Here is an 18,906-nt window from a genome sequence, read left to right as displayed (position 1 = left end):
AGAAGCTCGCCGTTCTCGCTTCCCAGGAGGCGGCGGACGCTGGGCGCTGGGAACTGGGCGCTGGGAGCGAGTAAGCCTCCAGGGAGAAAAGCGCGGGAGGCGCGGGGGGGGCTGCCCAGCCCGAGGGGCTCTCTGCACATGCTCAGGGGTGCTGCTCTCCGCTTCTCCTGAATGGAATAAGCGAACCTGGAATGCAATAGAATGCAAAACCCGAGTTTCCAGGGTTTGGACGTTCAGGAGCCAACAGAACAGGCAAAACCGAGGACAGAAGAGCAGAGTTTGGAAGGGGCCTTAGAGGTCATCTAGTCCAGCCCCCCTGCTCGAGCAGGAGACCCTGTATGATGTCAGAGGAGTGGCTGGGCCCAGTCTCTTCTTCACCTTAAACCAGTGTTTCTCAACCTTGGCAACTTGAAGATGCCTAGACTTCAAGTCCCAGAATTCCCCAGCCAGCGAATGCTGGCTGGGGAATTCTGGGAGTTGAAGTCCAGACATCTTCAAGTTGCCAAGGTTGAGAAATACTGCCTTAAACCATGGCAAGGATTCCCTTAAGGGTGGCGAGAAAAGTTTTGAAATGGGGGCGCTGAACGGGATGTCTCGCTTAGCAACCTAAATTGGGTCCTGTTTGTGGTCGTAAGTTGAGGACGACTTGCATAAATCCGTGTTAGCGTTGTACACCGTATAAACGGTTGGGTCCCTATTGGGAAGTAAAAAACCTGTTTTGATAGCGTCAGCTGATAACTCTGCATTACAGATTCATGCTGCCTGAGGATTTATGAAATGCCTTTGCTGTTATAAGTGTGTACACTGAGAGTTTGTGCACGGGAGACAAATCCCTTATGTGTCCAATCACATTTGGCCATGAAGACTTCTGTTCTCTTCCCTACCTACCCTAAATTCTTATTCTATTCTAGATTCTTATTCTATTCTAAATTCCTCTTTTCTTCCCTACCCTAAATTCTTATTCTATTCTAAATTCTTATTCTATTCTAAATTCCTCTTTTCTTCCCTACCCTAAATTCTTATTCTAAATTCTTATTCTTTTCTAAATTCCTCTTTTCATCCCTACCCTAAATTCTTATTCTATTCCAAATTCCTCTTTTCTTCCCTACCCTAAATTCTTATTCTAGTCTTATTCTTATTCTATTCTAAATTCCTCTTTTCTTCCCTACCCTAAATTCTTATTCTATTCTAAATTCTTATTCTATTCTAAATTCCTCTTTTCTTCCCTACCCTAAATTCTTATTCTAAATTCTTATTCTTTTCTAAATTCCTCTTTTCATCCCTACCCTAAATTCTTATTCTATTCCAAATTCCTCTTTTCTTCCCTACCCTAAATTCTTATTCTAGTCTTATTCTGATTCTATTCTAAATTCCTCTTTTATTCCCTACCCTAAATTCTTATTCTATTCTAAATTCTTATTCTATTCTCTTCCATTCTATTCTATTCATTTTCTATATTCTAATTCCTATTCCTGTTCTGTTCTATTCATTTTCTACAGGGCGGGGCCACAGCAAGATCGACAGCAGTTTACAACTTCCGCGACACCTCATTTTAAAGCCCATAAAAAACTGAATTGAATGAGCTATTAAATGTTAAATTTGCTTTAAGAATGGCTGGAAAATTTGATTCGGAAGAACAAAGGATCATTGACAGAATAAAATGCATTGCCTTTCGAGAGGCTCGCGATGCTGGAGCGACGTTTATCAATCGAAAATGGATTGCAAACAAATTGAAACGTCATCCGGATTGGGTTACTGATAATTGGAACAAAACAGGTGTATGAATTATTTGTGTTGTTATTACAAGTGTTGCTGTGACCCCCTAGGAAAAGGTTATGCCCCGCCCTGTATATTCTATTCTAATTCCTATTTCTGTTCTATTCTATTCCATTTCATTCCCACTCTTCTTTCCCTTCTCCTTCTCCTCTGTTCTACTCTCCTCTCCTCTTCCTTCCCTTCTCCTATTCTACTCCTCCTATTTCTATTTATTTCTATTTCTATTCCCATTTTTTGGGGATGGGGCAGGAGGCCCATAACTTCCCCCTCTCCTTTGGGCAACGAGAAAGGCACCATCTTCATCCCAGCAGGGAGAAACCTGGGGAGGCCGATTCTCATGGCAATGACTGTCCCAGCGTTGCTAACAGCCGCTTCAAAAGAATCATTCCCTCCCATCTCTCTGACATCTTGCTAATGGCTGATCCGTCAGACCGGAGGGAAAAAAAAGAATTGGGCCAGGAAACCCATTTGTGGTTTAAAGTCAGGGTTGAATACATTTTAGGTCCCTTCTGGATCGTCAAACCATGGAAGCAGGAATCTGCCTTCATCCCCGACAACCGAGCGATGTCTTTTCTTCAACCGAGCTCTTTATAGCTGGGAGGAAAATTATTTTTTTAGCGATCCTTCCCCCCCCCCCCTTAAGCGGTTGTGCGTTACTGTTGGATTGTTGGTTTCCTTATGGGCCTGCGAAGAGCGATTATAAACAGATATATTCCACGATAAGATTCCTTGGAGTTCTTTGTTTGTCAATCAAACAATATCGTTTATGAAATCTTTAATTTTCAGTGTACGCTGGCTGAGTTGCTTTTCGGTTTTGTTTAAAAAAAATAAAAATCTGTGTGCGTGTACCAGCATAACTCTGGAACGCCTCAAGCAATTTCAACCAAACTAGGTACGCAGATTACGTACTCTCTGGTGACAAATACTGTGGGGGGGTAAGACACCCCTAACAACCCTCGAGGTGTGTCTTCTGTTAGGATACAGCCGGTTGTGCCTTAAAATGGCTTCTACCGTACTGCCGTAAAATGGCTTCTACTGCACAGCCCAGTGGAGTTGCCATGGTAACGGCTTCACAGTACTCCACAAGGGGGCTCCCTCTGGTAAGGGGGTAAAATCCAGCATTAGAAATGATGTTACATTTTCCTCCTATACATATATACCCGGGCAAGGCCGGGTTATCGCCTAGATATTTTTATAAATAACTCAAGGTGAATACATGCAATAATTTCCTCCACTGTTTCCCCCCAAAACAACCAGCCTGTGGGGTGCCTAGGAATGGCTGGCTCAAAGTGACTTAGCCCCTTCGATGCCTAAGGTGGAACTCTCCTAAGTCTGTACTCTTAGGTCCTTAACTATTCGACCAAACTGCTTTTAAAAAAAGTCTTCTAATAGCATGGGAGAGAAACTTTGGCTATGAGATTGAAATGGGCAAATGGTGGGATCTGTGGAGTAAGACTATTAAACTTACAATATCTACAGCATTTAAAGAAAACATATACAAGATGGTTTATAGATGGCACTTCCCCCCCAACGAGGTTAGCCAAAATGTTTCCTGGGTTATTTCCACTGTGTTGGAAACGTGGAAGAAGGGATGGCACATTCTACCGTATTTGGTGGTCCTGTACTGAGGCCACGAAATACTGGAGAAGGATTCAAAAATGGCTAAAAGAGGTTACTGGGGCAAGCATGGAATAGCAGTAGACTTATATACCGCTTCATAGGCCTTTCAGGCCTCTCTAAGCGGTTTACAGAGAGTCAGCATATTGCCCCCAACAATCTGGGTCCTCATTTTACCCACCTCGGAAGGATGGAAGGCTGAGTCAACCCTGAGCCGGTGAGATTTGAACCGCTGACCTGCTGATCTAGCAGTAGCCTGCAGTGCTGCATTTAACCACTGCGCCACCTTGGCTCTTATGGAAACCCGAATTTTTTAATGAATGGAAACCCGAGAATTTTTTACTAAGCATAAAACCAGAAAACATGAGTAAATCTATATGGCATTTGAGCCTACATATAATTGTGGCCGCAAGAATAACTTATGCACCATTTTGGAAATCTACTACCATACCGTCGGAAGATGCCATAATTAAAAAGATCTATGAATGTGCAGAAATGGACAGAATGACAGGTTGGCTGAGAGACAAAGGAGAAACGGAACATTATCTTAGCTGGAACCTATGGTATATGTGGGCGACAAGGAGAACAAGCAGGGGCTTAAAACGGGGAAGTTTAGTAGCAGTTGTTAACAAGGGGAACTAAAAGTGAACATGGGTATTGTAATAGATCCCTGAACTTTGTAAACAAGAAGATGCTGCTTAGAGACTAAACAATGAGGAAGGGGGAAAAAAAGTTGGGCTGTGAATGACTGTCACCGCGGGGGTGGTGGTGGTGGTTTGTATGTTTAAAATTGTATTTGTATTTGTATGTTTTACTCTTAAAAAATATGTATAACCAATAAAGATTACTTTAAAAAAATATGATGAAAAGCAGAACATAATAAGATTTCCAGAACTAAAAGAGCCAAACATCTTAACATCTTTTTTTGTGTGTTGTTAATCCTTCTAATAGAAATTTTTTTACTACAGGTTCTATCTCAGTGGAGCTGTTTTTTTGTGCTGATAAGGATGCTAAAATTTAAATACGCAACCCCCCATCCAGCAGAACTGGGCACAATGGACTCTATCGCCAGCCGGGCTTCTCGACTTAACCTTCTTCTCCAGGTAACTTAGCTTGTGAATTTGTTTCCCCATTCGATCTGCCCTGTTTGAGCCCAACGCACCGCATTCATGTGGCGGGCTGTTCCGTTGGCTGACAAGTTAACACGGTCAGGAACATCTTTCCAACTTCTAGGCTGAACACAGTTCCTTTTTTTTTTTTTTAACCTATGGATTTTGACCTATGATCACTGGTATGTATCACTGGTATGGATACCTAACAACAAAAACGTCATGAGAAAAACACAACCGAGAATGTTCTTTCTGCGCCAACTCAGGAAGCTCAAACTTCCCAAGGAGCTGCTGATTCTGTTCTACAGAGGAAGGATTGAGTCCCTCATCTGCACCTCCATCACTGCCTGGTTTTGGCTCTGCAACCCAACAAGACAGACGGAGACTTCGGAGGAGAATCAGAACGGCAGAAAGAAACAATGGCTGCCAACCTGCCTTCCATTGAGGACCTGCGCTCTGCACGAGTCAAAAAGAGGGCTGTGAAAGTATCTACAGACCCCTCGCATCCTGGACATCAATTGTTTCAACTCCTACCCTCAAAACGAGGCTATAGAGCACTGCACACCAGAACAACTAGACACAAGGACAGTTTTTACTGAATGCCATCACTCTGCTAAACAACTAATTCCCACAACGTTGTCAATAATTTACAAAGAATGTATTACTATTCTTCTTCTCTTCCTTCCTAGTATCTCTCTCTCCCCACTTATGACTGTAACCATGTTGCTTCTATCTTTCAATCTATATTGTTTTAATTTGTTTCCTAATACAATTTGGTAGCTTATTAGTAACTTTGACTATCATTAATCTTTCTAATATTGATGAATGTATATTTTTAATTCTTGATGAATGTATTTTATTCTCCTTATGTATACTGAGAGCCTATGCACCAAAGATAAATTCCGTCAGTAAAGAATTCTGTTCTATTCTATTCTACTCTACTCTACTCTACCTACCCTACCCTACCCTATTCATTCTTATTCTATTCTATTCTCTGTCTTATTCTATTCTCTGTCCTATTCTATTCTCTATTCTATTCTCTCCTATTCTCTTTTCTATTCTCTATTCTATTCTATTCTCTATCCTATTCTATTTTCTATTTTCTATTCCCTATTATATTCTATTCTCTTTTCTATTCGCTATTCTATTCTCTATCCTATTCTGTTCTCTTTTCTATTCTCCATTCTATTCTCTATCCTATTCTATTTTCTATTCTCCATTCTATTCTCTATTCTATTCTATTCTCTATTCTCTTTTCTATTCTCCATTCTATTCTATTCTATTCTCTATCCTATTCTATTTTCTATTCTCTATTCTCCATTCTCCATTCTATTCTATTCTCTATTCTATTCTATTCTCTATTCTCTTTTCTATTCTCCATTCTATTCTATTCTATTCTCTATTCTGTTCTATTCTATTCTCTATTCTATTCTCTATTCTATTCTCTATTCTATTCTCTATTCTGTTCTATTCTATTCTCTGCTGTATTCTATTCTGTTCTGTTCTATTCTCTATTCGGTTCTGTTCTCTATTCTCTTCTCTTCTATAACAGGTTCCTAAAATAGGACCGCTGATGAATTGTGTATAAATATGAGTCTTCTGTTCTTGTTTCACTGAGAGCTGTCTTTGTTTTCAGGGGAAGTTCCCGTCTCTGGCACAACAGCAGATGTCTCCATTCTCAAGAGAAGGCATTCTGGACTCCCTTATGGTGCTGTACGAGGAAGGCAGAAGCCCTCTGCGGATGGAAACCAAACACGCGGGCATATTTTTAAAAAAACGTATGTTTGCTCACTTCCTCTTAGGGCTTCCAAACGCAATTTTTCTCTTAAGAAATTTTGAGCGGGCTTCGTTCTCCAAGACAGAAACATCGGCCTAATAACCATCTATTCACATCTGGTTTTCTTGTGGCCTTCCAGCGGCCAGTGGGGAGGGTTGGGGAGGAACATGGGCCAGTCCTGGAGTCTGGGGAAGGCTCTGATGAGGATGTCGGAGGCAGAGAGGGGGCCAGAGACATATGCCCAGTTATCAGCTGCCTTCAGAGTCAGACATCAGTGAGGCAGAAGAACAGCTGGAGCCTGTTCCCAGTGTGTGCATGCGCAGAGCTGCCAGAGGAAGGGAAGAGCTAAGGAACAGGGGTCGACTTGGGAGTAAGGCCAAAGATGGATGATGAATGGCCCCCTCCCAGGGGAAATAAAATTGGAGCGAAAGGGGAGTGGAGTCTGCAGGAGACAATTAGTTCGCTTAATTGGTTCATGACTCTCTGAGACTTCTTGCCAAGTTCTGGGACCCCTGACATAGAGGATATAAAAGCAGGATATTATGGATGAAAACAGAATTGATTCGGTAAAATTCAAGCCAGGCACCGATTGCAGTCTTTCTCAGCCTCTGCTGGCTGGGGAATTCTGGGAATGACAGAATGACACATCTGTCAAAAGCCGAGAAACAACTTATGTGACAGCTTGCTCTCCTCCTCCCCTCCCTCCCCTCCATTCCCCTGCCTTTCCGATCTTCTGCAGATTCAGAATCAATAACAGAGTTCCGGGAACTTCAACCCAGCCTGAAAGATTTTGAAATCCGGAATCGGATAGGATGTGGTCGTTTTGCCGAAGTCCAGGTGGTGAAAGAAAAGGCAACCGGCGACATTTTCGCCATGAAGGTGATGAGCAAGGAGGCACTCTTGGCAAAAGAGCAGGTACGCCGCCGTTCGGTGGGAGGATTTATTAACCACAGAGGTTTAACGGCAGTTTGCAGGAAATTTGCAAATCCGACTCTTGGCCTCTCCCTAGGGCAGGGGTCTGCAACCTTAAACATTCCAAAAAGCCACAAAGGTCCTAACCGGAAGCCCCCCGTTCAATTCTGGAGCCCACTGGAATTCTGGTTCCCCCCACCATAGAGTCTCCTCCTAGCATGGCGTCCTTTTCCTCTCCCTACTGGAATTCCAGTTCCCCACCATAGAGTCTGCTCCTAACGCGGCATCCTTTTTCCTCTCCTGCCTGAATTCCAGTTCCCCCACCATAGAGTCTCTTCCTAGCACGGCGTCCTTTTTCCTCTCCCTACTGGAATTCCAGTTCCCCCCACCATAGAGTCTCCTCTTAGCACGGCATCCTTTTTCCTCTCCCTGTCCTAACCGAAAGCCCTATCAACTGTGGAGCCGATCGGCGACAGGGAGCCGCAGCAGAGGGAGGAAAAAGCCACATGCGGCTCCGGAGTTGCTGACTCCTGTCTTAGGGTACCTGTTAGAAATACAGACGGGCTCGATATAAAATCTTCTATTCTGTCCTTCTAGGACAGAAGGGGGGATAGAGGGGGGGCGGGATAAGCTGCGACACTCTAGGAAAAGTTGTGTTGTGTCATTGCAGCCCAAGCCTCCTCTGTTATGTGTCTTGATGTACCAAACCCTTCCAAAAGGGACAAACCCCTTACGTTAAGACCAAGGAGTGTATATCTGGCCATGTTAGTCGCAAACTCTCAAATGTTTACCTCTTGTTTTCGCAGGGGCCTAAAAACCTGTTTTTTAAAAAGTTGGAAAATTGACAGTTCCTTAAATGGAATATTAGCTTTAGATTAAAAAAAAATAGCTTGGATTTTCTGCATGACTTGTTCTGACCGAGGCTTCCCCAAGTCACGAAGCAGACTCCTTGTCCCGACAAAACCCCTTTTTTATTAAGCTCACGGGAATTCCTCACATTCACATCCAGCAAAGTCCTGGCAAACAGTCTTTCAAGGGTGAATTGACAGCCACAGACCTTATCAGGCTTGGAGAGCTGCCAGGCCGATATCTTCCAAATGCCACGCTGTACAAGGGAATATTTGGCAAGGGGTTTCTGGGAGTCATGAACATCAATCTTCATACTAATTAATTAATTAATTAATTGTCTCCTGCAAACTCCACTCCCCTTTCGCTCGTCTTTTCTTTCCTCTGGGAGGGGCCATTCACCGTCCATCTGTGGTCTTACTCCCAAGTTGACCCCTCCTGTTTAGGGGACAGGCTCCAACTGTTCGTCTTTCCTCTCCCAGAGTCTTTCAAGAGAGTTCACAATTACCAACCTTTATCAGGCTTGCAGAGGCCGAGATCTTTCAGATGCCACAATACTTGGCAAGAATGCAGGAATGGACTAATTGTCTCCTGCAAACTCCACTCTCCTTTCTCTCCTCTTTTATTTCCTCTGGGAGGGGACATTCACCATCCACCTGTGGCTTTATTCCCAGGTCAACCTTGTTGCTTAGCTATTCCCTTCTCCTGGCAGCTCTGCTCTTGCACACACTGGGAACAGGCTCCAGCTGTTCTTCTGCCTCACTGATGTCTGACTCTGAAGGCAGCTGATAACTGTCAGACAGCCCTGTCCTCCTCTCTGCCTCCGACACAGAGCCCTCATCAGGGCCTTCCCCGGACTCCAGGACTGGCCCAGGTTCCCCCACAACCTTTTCACTATCTGAGTCTGGAGGGCCACAACACATTTCTTTTGCAGCGGCAAAATTCAAAATTATATCCATGTCCCCACCCACCCTCCCCCGGTCCCTTTCATGAATTTAATGATTTTGTTATTTTTTTTAAAAAAAATCCCCCTTTTTTAAAAGGTATCCTTTGAGGAAGAGAGAAATATACTATGCCAGAATGGCAGCCCCTGGATTCCACGCCTTCACTATGCGTTCCAGGATAAAAAGAATCTCTACTTGGTAAGTGTTATGTAGGGTTTGCAAATTCATTTTTTCGCTTTGTAGGATTTAGGTCTGTCGTTGGTAAGAAAATTCCAATAGGAAACTGTTCTCACCCCCCTCCTCCGTCCAGGAACAAAAGCCGAGACAAACGTAAATGAGAATGTTTTTTAATAAGTCCAGACTCTCGTTGGCTGGAAGCCAAATCAACAAAGAGATAAGCACTCTGGCAGCAAGTCCTACAAACCTTGGCAGCAATGCAAGCAAACTCTGGCAGCAATCCAGCCTGCCAAGTTCGTTTCTCGTTAGGCCCTAACGTTGACTTCTGCAAGAAGGGCGTGGCACAAGCAGTCTCTTTTATAATCTGGAGAGGATCTTAATGAGCATCAGCTGAGTGTAATTACCTCCTGTAATTACGTAATTGTTCTTGACACGACGGCGTGCATCCCGGAACAACTCACAGGTGGTTTCTGGATCACTCTCCCTTGTCTCCTCCCCACTGATCCAAGGCTCAGGCGCCTTGCTCAGAGTCGGTGGCCAACCAGTCTCTGCGCTCTGCTTGGAGTCGAAACCCTGTCCAGGGTCCCCCACATCCTCCAGGGCCGACTCATAAGGCCCCTCACTGTCGGAGTCTGGTGGCAGCTCCAATGGCTCTTGCCGGGCCACAAAGGCAACAAAAACACAAGCAATCTTTCTTACTTTTAAGATCGGAGGCTTATTGTTTCTAATAATTTAGACCCTTAGAAATGAATAGATGTAAAAGAAATAATAATATTGCAATGGGCCAATGAGATATAGCAAGTCCTACAAGGAACTGCTATAAATCAAAGTGCCCCGAGCTGATCTTGAGTCCTATCCTTTATACTGTTCCTCTAACCACATACATGATTCACAACTTCACTAACTGTCACTATCGCTGAACACCTGTGTACCTTACTTTCAATTCCTCATTTCCAACAGTTTCACTCTTCCTGTTTTAAACAAATCCCTACAAGTGCTATTTTGCAATATATGTGTGTGTGTGTGTGTATGTTTCTATCTATATCATCTATCTATCTCTATGTATGTATGTATGTATGTATGTATGTATGTATGTATATGTATGTATCTGTGTGTGTGTGTGTATATGTGTGTGTATATATATATATATATATATATATATATATATATATATATATATATATATATATATATATATATATACACACATACATACATACACATACATACATACATATACATACATACTCTTCTGACGAGCCGATTGACAGATGATGGAAGCAGTTAGGTTCCTCCCATAATTGGGGCTTACCAGGGGTTGTAAAAATCTAATATATATATATACATATACATGTATGTATGTATGTATATATATACATATAACTCTAAATAGATACCTTTCACCCTGGCTTGGCTGATAAGGAGTCGAACACTGTGGCTTAGTGGTTAACACATCTGCCTAAGATGCAGTACAGCACAGGTTCGATTCCCAATAAGGGTATGGCTAGCTGATGAGAGCTAAATAGCTTGAAATAGATCTATACTAGTCTCCCTTTATTTATTTATCAGCACAAATACAACATATTTATATATATATAAAATCTATCATCTATCTATCTATCTATCTATCTCTATGTTATCCATCTATCTATGTTATCCATCTATCTATGTCATCTATCTATCTATCTATCTATCTATCTATCTATCTATCTATCTATCTATCTATCTATCTATCTATCTATCTATCTATCTATCCATCCATCCTATCTATCTATTTATCTATCTATCTATTTATCTATCTATCTATCTATCTATCTATCTATCTATCTATCTATCTATCTATCTATGTCATCCATCTATTTATCTATCTATCTATATCTGTCTGTCTGTCTATCTATCTATCTATCTATCTATCTATCTATCTATCTATCTATCTATCCATCCTATCTATCTATCTATTTATCTATCTATCTGTCTATCTATTTATCTATCTATCTATCTATCTATCTATCTATCTATCTATCTATCTATCTATCTATCTATCTATGTCATCCATCTATTTATCTATCTATCTATATCTGTCTGTCTATCTATCTAGCTATCTAGCTATCTAGCTATCTAGCTATCTAGCTATCTAGCTATCTCTTATTTCGCAGTTAGCAACGGTTCAGCAGGATTACAAATATTCCTGGTAAATTTTGAAGTCATCCTAGCTGAAAACTCTTGGTTTATATCTCTTTATTCTAGACCCTTCTCTTATCCTTAGGATTGATTGAATCCAATAGATCAATAGGCTATATTTCTTGGTCCTCACAGCATGTTAAACCGAGTTCAGTTTTGTGCTGCAGTTTTTAACAGGGGAAATTAGGATAGCTATTAAAACGGAAGGTGAGAGTTTACGGAGCATGAAGAACAGATCATCTGCATATTTCAAATGTGTCCACCTTTAAATCTTTTTACGTGCTAGTTTTATTTTATATTTTTTTGGAAAAAGGGGCTATTTGAAACCTTTCAGGCCTGTGTTGGTGATACCTGCAGCGTTTCTCCTGTGCCCAATGAAGGGCCTTGTTTAGATTTAACGACGACATCCCGATAGCATTGAGTCAAACAGCACTTTAAAAGGACCAGGTGTAACGCTCGTCCCCAATTCGTGTTGCTAAGGGGGGGCGTTGGTTAAGCGAGTTTGCCTCATTTTACGACTTTCACGGTTGTTAAGTGTGTCCCAGTGGTTGTTAAGTGAGTCACAGGGTTGGGGAGTGAATCAGGCTTCCCTCTTGACTGGGCTTGTCGGAAGATTGGGAAAATGACTCTGGGGCGCTGCCACCGTCATAAATATGAACCAGTTGCCAAAGTGTCCTAATGTTTTTTTTTTTTAAGTTTTTTTATTCTTTCCTTTCGAATTAATTCATAGATTTACATTCTTATAATTGCTATTTAACATTTGTCTGTTCATCATTAGTCTTTATGCTCATTTTTACACACATATATAGAATATAGTTTGGGTCACTTTCTTGCCACCCCGTGCAAGAAATCTTATTTTGCAACAACCTTGCTCCTTCCATCTTCTCAACTTCCCTTCTCTGCCTTCTTCTTTCCTCCTCTCCTTCCTCTTTTCTTCTTCCCGTCTCTTTCCCCACTCCTCTCCTCCTCTTCCTTCCCCTCTCTCCTCCTCTTCCTTCCCCTCCCTTACTCCCTCTCCCTTCCCCTCCCTTACTCCCTCTCCTTTACTCTTTCTTCCTTTCCCTCCTCATCCTCCCTCCTTTCTTTTTCCCCTCTCTTCCTCCCTTCTCCTCTTCCTTCCCCTCTCTCCTCCTCTTACTTCCTCTCCCTTACTCCCTCTCCTTTACCCTTTCTTCCTTTCCCTCCTCATCCTCCCTCCTTTCTTCTTCCCCTCTCTTTCCCCTCTCCTCTTCCCTTCTCCTCTTCCTTCCCCTCTCTCCTCCTCTTAATTCCGAATGTTGATCACCCAGACCATGGGGATGCCACCACAATTGTCCGTGTGAAAAAGGGTCACAAGTCCCTGTTTTCGGGGCTGTCATAAGTCACGAACGGTCACTGAATGAACCGTTGTAAGTCAAGGGCTACTTGTAATCATCATGATCTTTTAATGACCCCCCAAATCCCTTGTGGGGAAGAGTCTGGACAACTGAGTGCAGCGGAGTGTTTACTGGCCAGATGCCGTCCCTGTCGCCAATGCGGAGTTTTCCCCCCCAGCAGATATATTCTCATCGTGCCCAGAGAGAGAAATATCTGCCTCTACCTAGGATGGAACTCACAGCCTCTTGAGTGTGAGGCGGGAGCTCCGCCTCTAGGCCACCCCACCACTCAAGGACTACCTGTAACGGAGAAAACCTTTTAAGTGTGTTAGAAGGAAAAATGGAGGCCTATGTGTGTCCACCTCATCTTACCCACCGATCTACCTAACTTAAGGAAGGGTGATAGAGCGATTAAGGCTGGAAATCAGGAGGCTGTGAGTTCTAGTCCTGCCTTGAGCACAAAGCCAGCTGCGTGACTTCGGGCTCTCTCTTTCCGCGTAGGAGGAAGCCGGCAAGGGCAAACCATTTCCGAAAACGTTGCCAAGGAAACTGCAGGGACCTGTCCAGGCAGCTGCTAAGAGCCAAGGCTGCCTCAAAAGCATAAAAAAATGTGCATTTGTGTGCATATTCCTCCTCCCTTCGGTTGCAACCTTAAAACAGGCAGGGTTAAAAGGAAGCACCGTCCGGCTGCCTACTATTTTCAAAGGAAACACACCTTTCCTTCCCTTTGCAAGCCTGCAAAGGTCACAAAGGCGAGGATGGCTTGCAAAGTGACGTTTCCCGTCGCCGTCGTAACGGCAGACTGTCTGTTGTCCAAAGGCAGTTGCTCAGCGAGGACCAACCAGCCCACGGTTCTCCCTGCCGTAGTTTCCGTAAGGCTTCGTGCCGATGTGAAATCTCTCGGTTTGCCGGCGTTCTTCAAAAAGTAGAGATGTTGACCGGATCTTTTTAACTGCAGGCAAATGAGGAGTATTGTAATAAAAATGCAGAAAGTACTTTTTTTAATTTTCTTTTTAAAAAAAGAAAAAGTTTATATTCTCTTATTCTCTTACATACAATTATAGGTATATGTTCACATGGTTCTTCTTCTCCTTTACATTTGTCATTCTTGTGCATTTATTATTCCATTGAAAAAGTTATACTATACAGTTTGGGTTGCTTTGTTGACCATCCCATAACACCACCTTATTTTCCCTTTCTTTTCTCCCTCCCTCCCTTCTCTACTTTTTCCTTCCTTCTTCCCTTACCTCTCCCCTATTCCTCTCTTCCTCTTCCCCTTCTTCCCCTCTCTCCTCTTTCTCTCCCTTCCATCCTCCTCTCCTTTCCCTTCCTTCTTCCCTTACCTCTCCCCTATTCCTACTCTTCCTCTTCTCCTTCCTACCCCTCTCTCCTCTTTCCCTCCCTTCCAACCTCCTCTCCTTTCTCTTTCCTTTTTCCTTCCCTCCCCCTTCTCTACTTCCTTCATTCCTCCTATCCTTCCCCTTCTTCCCTTATCTTTCTCCTACTCTTCCCCTTCCTACCTCTCTCCTTCTCTTTCTCTCCCTTCCATCCTCCTCTCCTTCCCCTTTCTTTTCTCCCTCCCTCCCTTCTCTACTTTTTTCCTTCCTCCTATCCTTCCTCTTCCTTCTTCCCTTACCTTTCTCCTCCTCTTCCTCTTCCCCTTCCTACCCTCTCTCCTTCTCTTTCTCTCCCTTCCATCCTCCTCCCCTTTCCCTTTCCTTTTTCCCTCCCTTCTCTACTTTCTTCCTTCCTCCTATCCTTCCTCCTTCCCTAACCTTTCTCCTACTCCTGCTCTTCCTCTTCCCCTTCCTACCTTCTCTCCTTCTCTTTCTCTCCCTTCCATCATCCTCTCCTTTCCCTTTCCTTTTCCCCTCCCTCCTCTACTTTCTTCCTTCCTCCTCTCCTTCCCTTTCCTCCTTCCCCGACCTTTCTCCTATTCCTGCTCTTCCTCTTCCCCTTCCTACCTTCTCTCCTTCTCTTTCTCTCCCTTCCATCATCCTCTCCTTTCCCTTTCCTTTTCCCCTCCCTCCTCTACTTTCTTCCTCCTCTCCTTCCCTTTCCTTCTTCCCTCCCTTCTCTACTTCCTTCCTTCCTCCTCTCCTTCCCCTTCCTCCTTCCCTGACCTTTCTCCTGCTCTCCCTCTTCCCCTTCCTACCTTCTCTCCTTCTCTTTCTCTCCCTTCCATCCTCCTCTCCTTTCCCTTTCTTTTCTCCCTCCCTCCCTTCTCTACTTTTTTCCTTCCTCCTATCCTTCCCCTTCCTTCTTCCCTTATCTTTCTCCTACTCCTACTCTTCCCCTTCCTACCTCTCTCCTTCTCTTTCTCTCCCTTCAATCTTCCTCTCCTTACCTCTTTCTTCCTTCCCTCCTCTTCCTCTCAACTCCTTTCCTCCTCTCTTGCTTTTTTCCCCCTGTTGTTGTAGGTGTCGCTTTGAGCTCTCAATTTATATTCTCTTGGGATGGTATTTCCGCAAACCCAAATATAATTTCATTTCATTTCTTATTCCCTTTCCTTTGCTGATCTGTCCTAACTATGCTTTTCCCCTTTATATCTCCCTCTTGAAGATATACTTGTATATTAGCACTAGAAAGTACTTTTTAATTTTCAAGAGGCTGCATCATCTCTAATACAACTACTTCACAAAATTTTACTTCCCTCTGTATGGGCGCCTGATTACTTCCAAAACGACATGAAGGTTATGGATTATGAGCCGGGAGGAGATCTGCTCTCGTTCTTAAACAGATACGAAGATCAACTGGATGAAAGCACTATAGAGTTTTATCTGGCAGAATTAGTTTTGGCCATTCACAGCGTCCATCAAATGGGTTACGTCCATCGGTGAGTTTTTTAGTTCAACATCTCTATACCTAATCAAACGTAAAAGGGGCAGTTTGGCTAAAAAGTGGGAGACTGTGAATTCTAGCCCCGCCTTATACATGAAAGCCGGCTGGTAACTTTGGGCCAATCACCAGGAGATGGTGAATTCTAGTCCCGCCTTATACATGAAAGCCAGCTGGTAACTTTGGGCCAATCACCAGGAGATGGTGAATTCCAGTCCCGCCTTATACATGAAAGCCAGCTGGTGACGTTGGGCCAATCACCAGGAGATGGTGAATTCTAGTCCCGCCTTATACATGAAAGCCAGCTGGTGTCTTTGGACCAATCATCAGGAGATGGTGAATTCTAGTCCCGCCTTATACATGAAAGCCAGCTGGTGTCTTTGGGCCAATCACCAGGAGATGGTGGATTCTAGTCCCGCCTTATACATGAAAGCCAGCTGGTAACTTTGGGCCAATCACCAGGGGATGGTGAATTCTAGTCCCGCCTTATACATGAAAGCCAGCTGGTGTCTTTGGGCCAATCACCAGGAGATGGTGGATTCTAGTCCCGCCTTAGGCATGAAAGCCAATTGGTGACTTTAGGCCAATCACCAGGAGTCTGGGAGTTCTAGTCTCACGTTAGGCATGAAAGAAGGCATGTTGGATACATTCACCGGCTTGAGTTATTTGTAAAAATAAGGCGGGATATGAAATCAATAAAAGAACACATTCCTTCATTTTGGAAGACCCAGAATGTAGCATAAAGTTGGAGTGAAAAGTATGAGCAATGCAAAAGCTATTGAAGACGATATGGTTCCCTCTGAGCCTTATTTACAATTTTCAGGTCGGGTTGAACGGTTCTGGGCAGAGTAAAAATACTTTTGACGTAGTTTACACATACAACTTCCCTACTTCTTGGAGTATAAGATGCACTTTTTCACCCCCCTAAAAGAGGGTGGAAACGTTGGTGCATCTTATACACCGAATACAGCCATTTTTGGCCTCTGGAAACCCCGCCCCACATGTCTCATTTTCACCAAAAATAGACTTGTTCTCCACCCAAAAAGGGGGCGCAGACAGTTTGGGAGGCCTTCAGAGTCCTCCTAGGGGGCTGGGGAAGGCAAAAACATGATGTGTTGGGGGGTTGGGAGGCGAAAAACAGGCCTCGGTTTTTTGCAAAAACTGTTTTTTTCTTGTTTACCTCTTCGAAATCTTGGTGCGTCTTATACTCCGGTGCGTCTTATAGTCCGAAAAATACGGGTAAGGTTTTAATATGGTTACGGTTATATGAACCCAGCTTGCTTCTGATGAAATATAGTAGGAACTTGTTCTGAAAATTGCAAGGTCTATTTTTTTTTAAAAAAAAAATTACTTATCCTTGTAATGGTTTCAGCAGTGTGATGGGAGCGAGCAATTTTAATTTCAGAAAGAGAGTTTTATTGATTCCTCCTTTCTACCCTCTTTATGCCTTACAGAGATGTTAAGCCAGAGAATATCCTCATTGACAGAACAGGGCACATCAAGTTGGTGGATTTTGGTTCGGCTGCCAAAATGACGGTGGATAAAAAGGTAATAAATATATATTTTTTTGAAATGGGGAAATTAAAGATTGACATTTAATCTCGGGTAGTGCCCTCCGTTGCAATCGTATCACAAAGAGTTACGCAGATGATGGGTGAGGATCTCGGAAAATCAACGGGGCCAAATTAAATTGAGGGCCAAGTTTTTGAAATTAGCACCTACCTGATACTCTGCTTAAGCCGTAGCTACAACCAAACTGTAAGGACGCAGTGGCTCAGGGGCTAAGGGGCTGAGCTTGTCGATTAGAAAGGTTGGCAGCTTGGCGATTGGAATCCCTAGCGCCGCGTAACGGAGGGAGCTCCCGTGACTTGTCCCAGCTTCTGCCAACCGAACAGTTCGAAAGCAGGTAAAAAAATGCAAGTAGAAAAATAGGGACCACCTTTGGTGGGAAGGGAACAGCGTTCCGCGCGCCTTCGGCATTGAGTCATGCCGGCCACATGACCACGGAGAGGTCTTGGACAGCGCTGGCTCTTCGGCTTTGAAACGGAGATGAGCACCGCCCCCTTGAGCCGGGAATGATTAGGACATATGTGCGAAGGGAATCTTTACCTTACAGTCAAACACTGTATCGTTTGGGCAATGATTGTCAACATGATGCTGAAACCCCTGGATACTCAACCAGCATTTCCAGGGATTATAGAAAGTTTGTCGGGCCTAAAATCAAGAAGAAACACGTGATTCTTCCAAGCTGAGTTCATTGTTTCACTCTTGCCAGATTGAGGGATGTACTATCTGCATATATTCTGGGAACTCTTAAGGAGGAGCTGTCTCCACCCTCTTTCTCTCACACCTTGATATCTGGGCTAAGTTGCCTCTTCCTTCTATGGAACGGAGTGGGATTCTTCAGCCACCAGGTGTGGACTTCAACTCCCAGGATTCCTCGGTCCCCATGTCAGGCCCCAAACCAAGAATGACGCATAGTGATTTTTCTAAGCTGAGTTCTGTTATTGTGTCATTCCTACAATATACTCTGGGAACTCTTGAGGAGGAGCTGTCTCCACCCTCTTTCTCTCACACATATCTTAGCTAAGTTGCCTCTTCCTCTTCTGGAATGGAATTCTTCAGCTGCCATGTGTGGACTTCAACTCCCAGGATTCCTCAGTCCCCAGGTGTCAGGCCTCAAACCAAGAATGACACATAGCGATTCTTCCAAACCGACTTCTTTATTGTTTCACACCTACAGACAGAATCTTGCTTGACTTGAGTATTGTTTGCCCCTACAGTGTACTCTGTGAACTCTTAGGGAGGGACTGTCTTCACCCCCTTTCTCACACATGATATCCAAGCTGAGCTGCCTCTTCCTCCTCTGGAATCTTCCCTCTGAAGAATCCACCTCCTAAATACAGTCCATCACATCATGTGTGGACTTCAACTCCCACGATTCCTCAGTCACCACGTGTCAGGCTCGAAATCCAAGAATGATACATGGCGATTGTTTCAAGCTGAGTTTGTTTTGTTTTTTTTAATCGCACCAACAGGCGAAATCTCGCCAGATTGAGGACTCTACCATCTGCATCTACAATATATTCTGGGAACTTTTGAGGAGGAACTGTCTTCAGCCTCATTCTCTCACACCCGATATTTGAGTTGCCTCTTACTCTTCTAGAATGCCTCCCCTCCCTCCTGAACATCCACCTCCCCACTGCACTCCATCACATCTTAAGAGTTATAGTTGGGTAGTATCCGACATATCATCTTTTAATGACCCCCCCATAATCCCTTGCGGGGTGGAGTCTGGGCAACTGAAAGGAGTTTTTACTGGCTGGATGCTCTTCCCTGTCGCCAATGCGGAGGTTCTTTTCAGCAGATATATT

At 43.7% G+C, this 18,906-nt stretch overlaps 1 protein-coding gene across 1 annotated transcript in view; it reads left to right on the top strand.

The window, feature by feature from the left end:
- The first annotated feature begins 4,400 nt into the window (after positions 1-4,400).
- CIT (citron rho-interacting serine/threonine kinase) overlaps positions 4,401-18,906 on the top strand; it is a 136,661-nt gene continuing 122,155 nt past the window's right edge. Inside the window, 6 exon segments of the mRNA XM_087705637.1 lie at positions 4,401-4,496; positions 6,139-6,280; positions 7,019-7,194; positions 9,081-9,179; positions 15,388-15,530; positions 16,987-17,080. Coding sequence (XP_087561763.1) covers positions 4,401-4,496; positions 6,139-6,280; positions 7,019-7,194; positions 9,081-9,179; positions 15,388-15,530; positions 16,987-17,080 — 750 coding nt within the window.

This window comes from Thamnophis sirtalis, unplaced genomic scaffold, assembly GCF_051295495.1.
Source record: "Thamnophis sirtalis isolate CommonGarterSnake01/CBP01778 unplaced genomic scaffold, rThaSir2_p1.2 scaffold_2, whole genome shotgun sequence".
NCBI lineage: Eukaryota > Metazoa > Chordata > Lepidosauria > Squamata > Natricidae > Thamnophis > Thamnophis sirtalis.
Note: the sequence above shows the minus strand (reverse complement) of the source record. Positions and strands in the feature narration are given on the sequence as shown.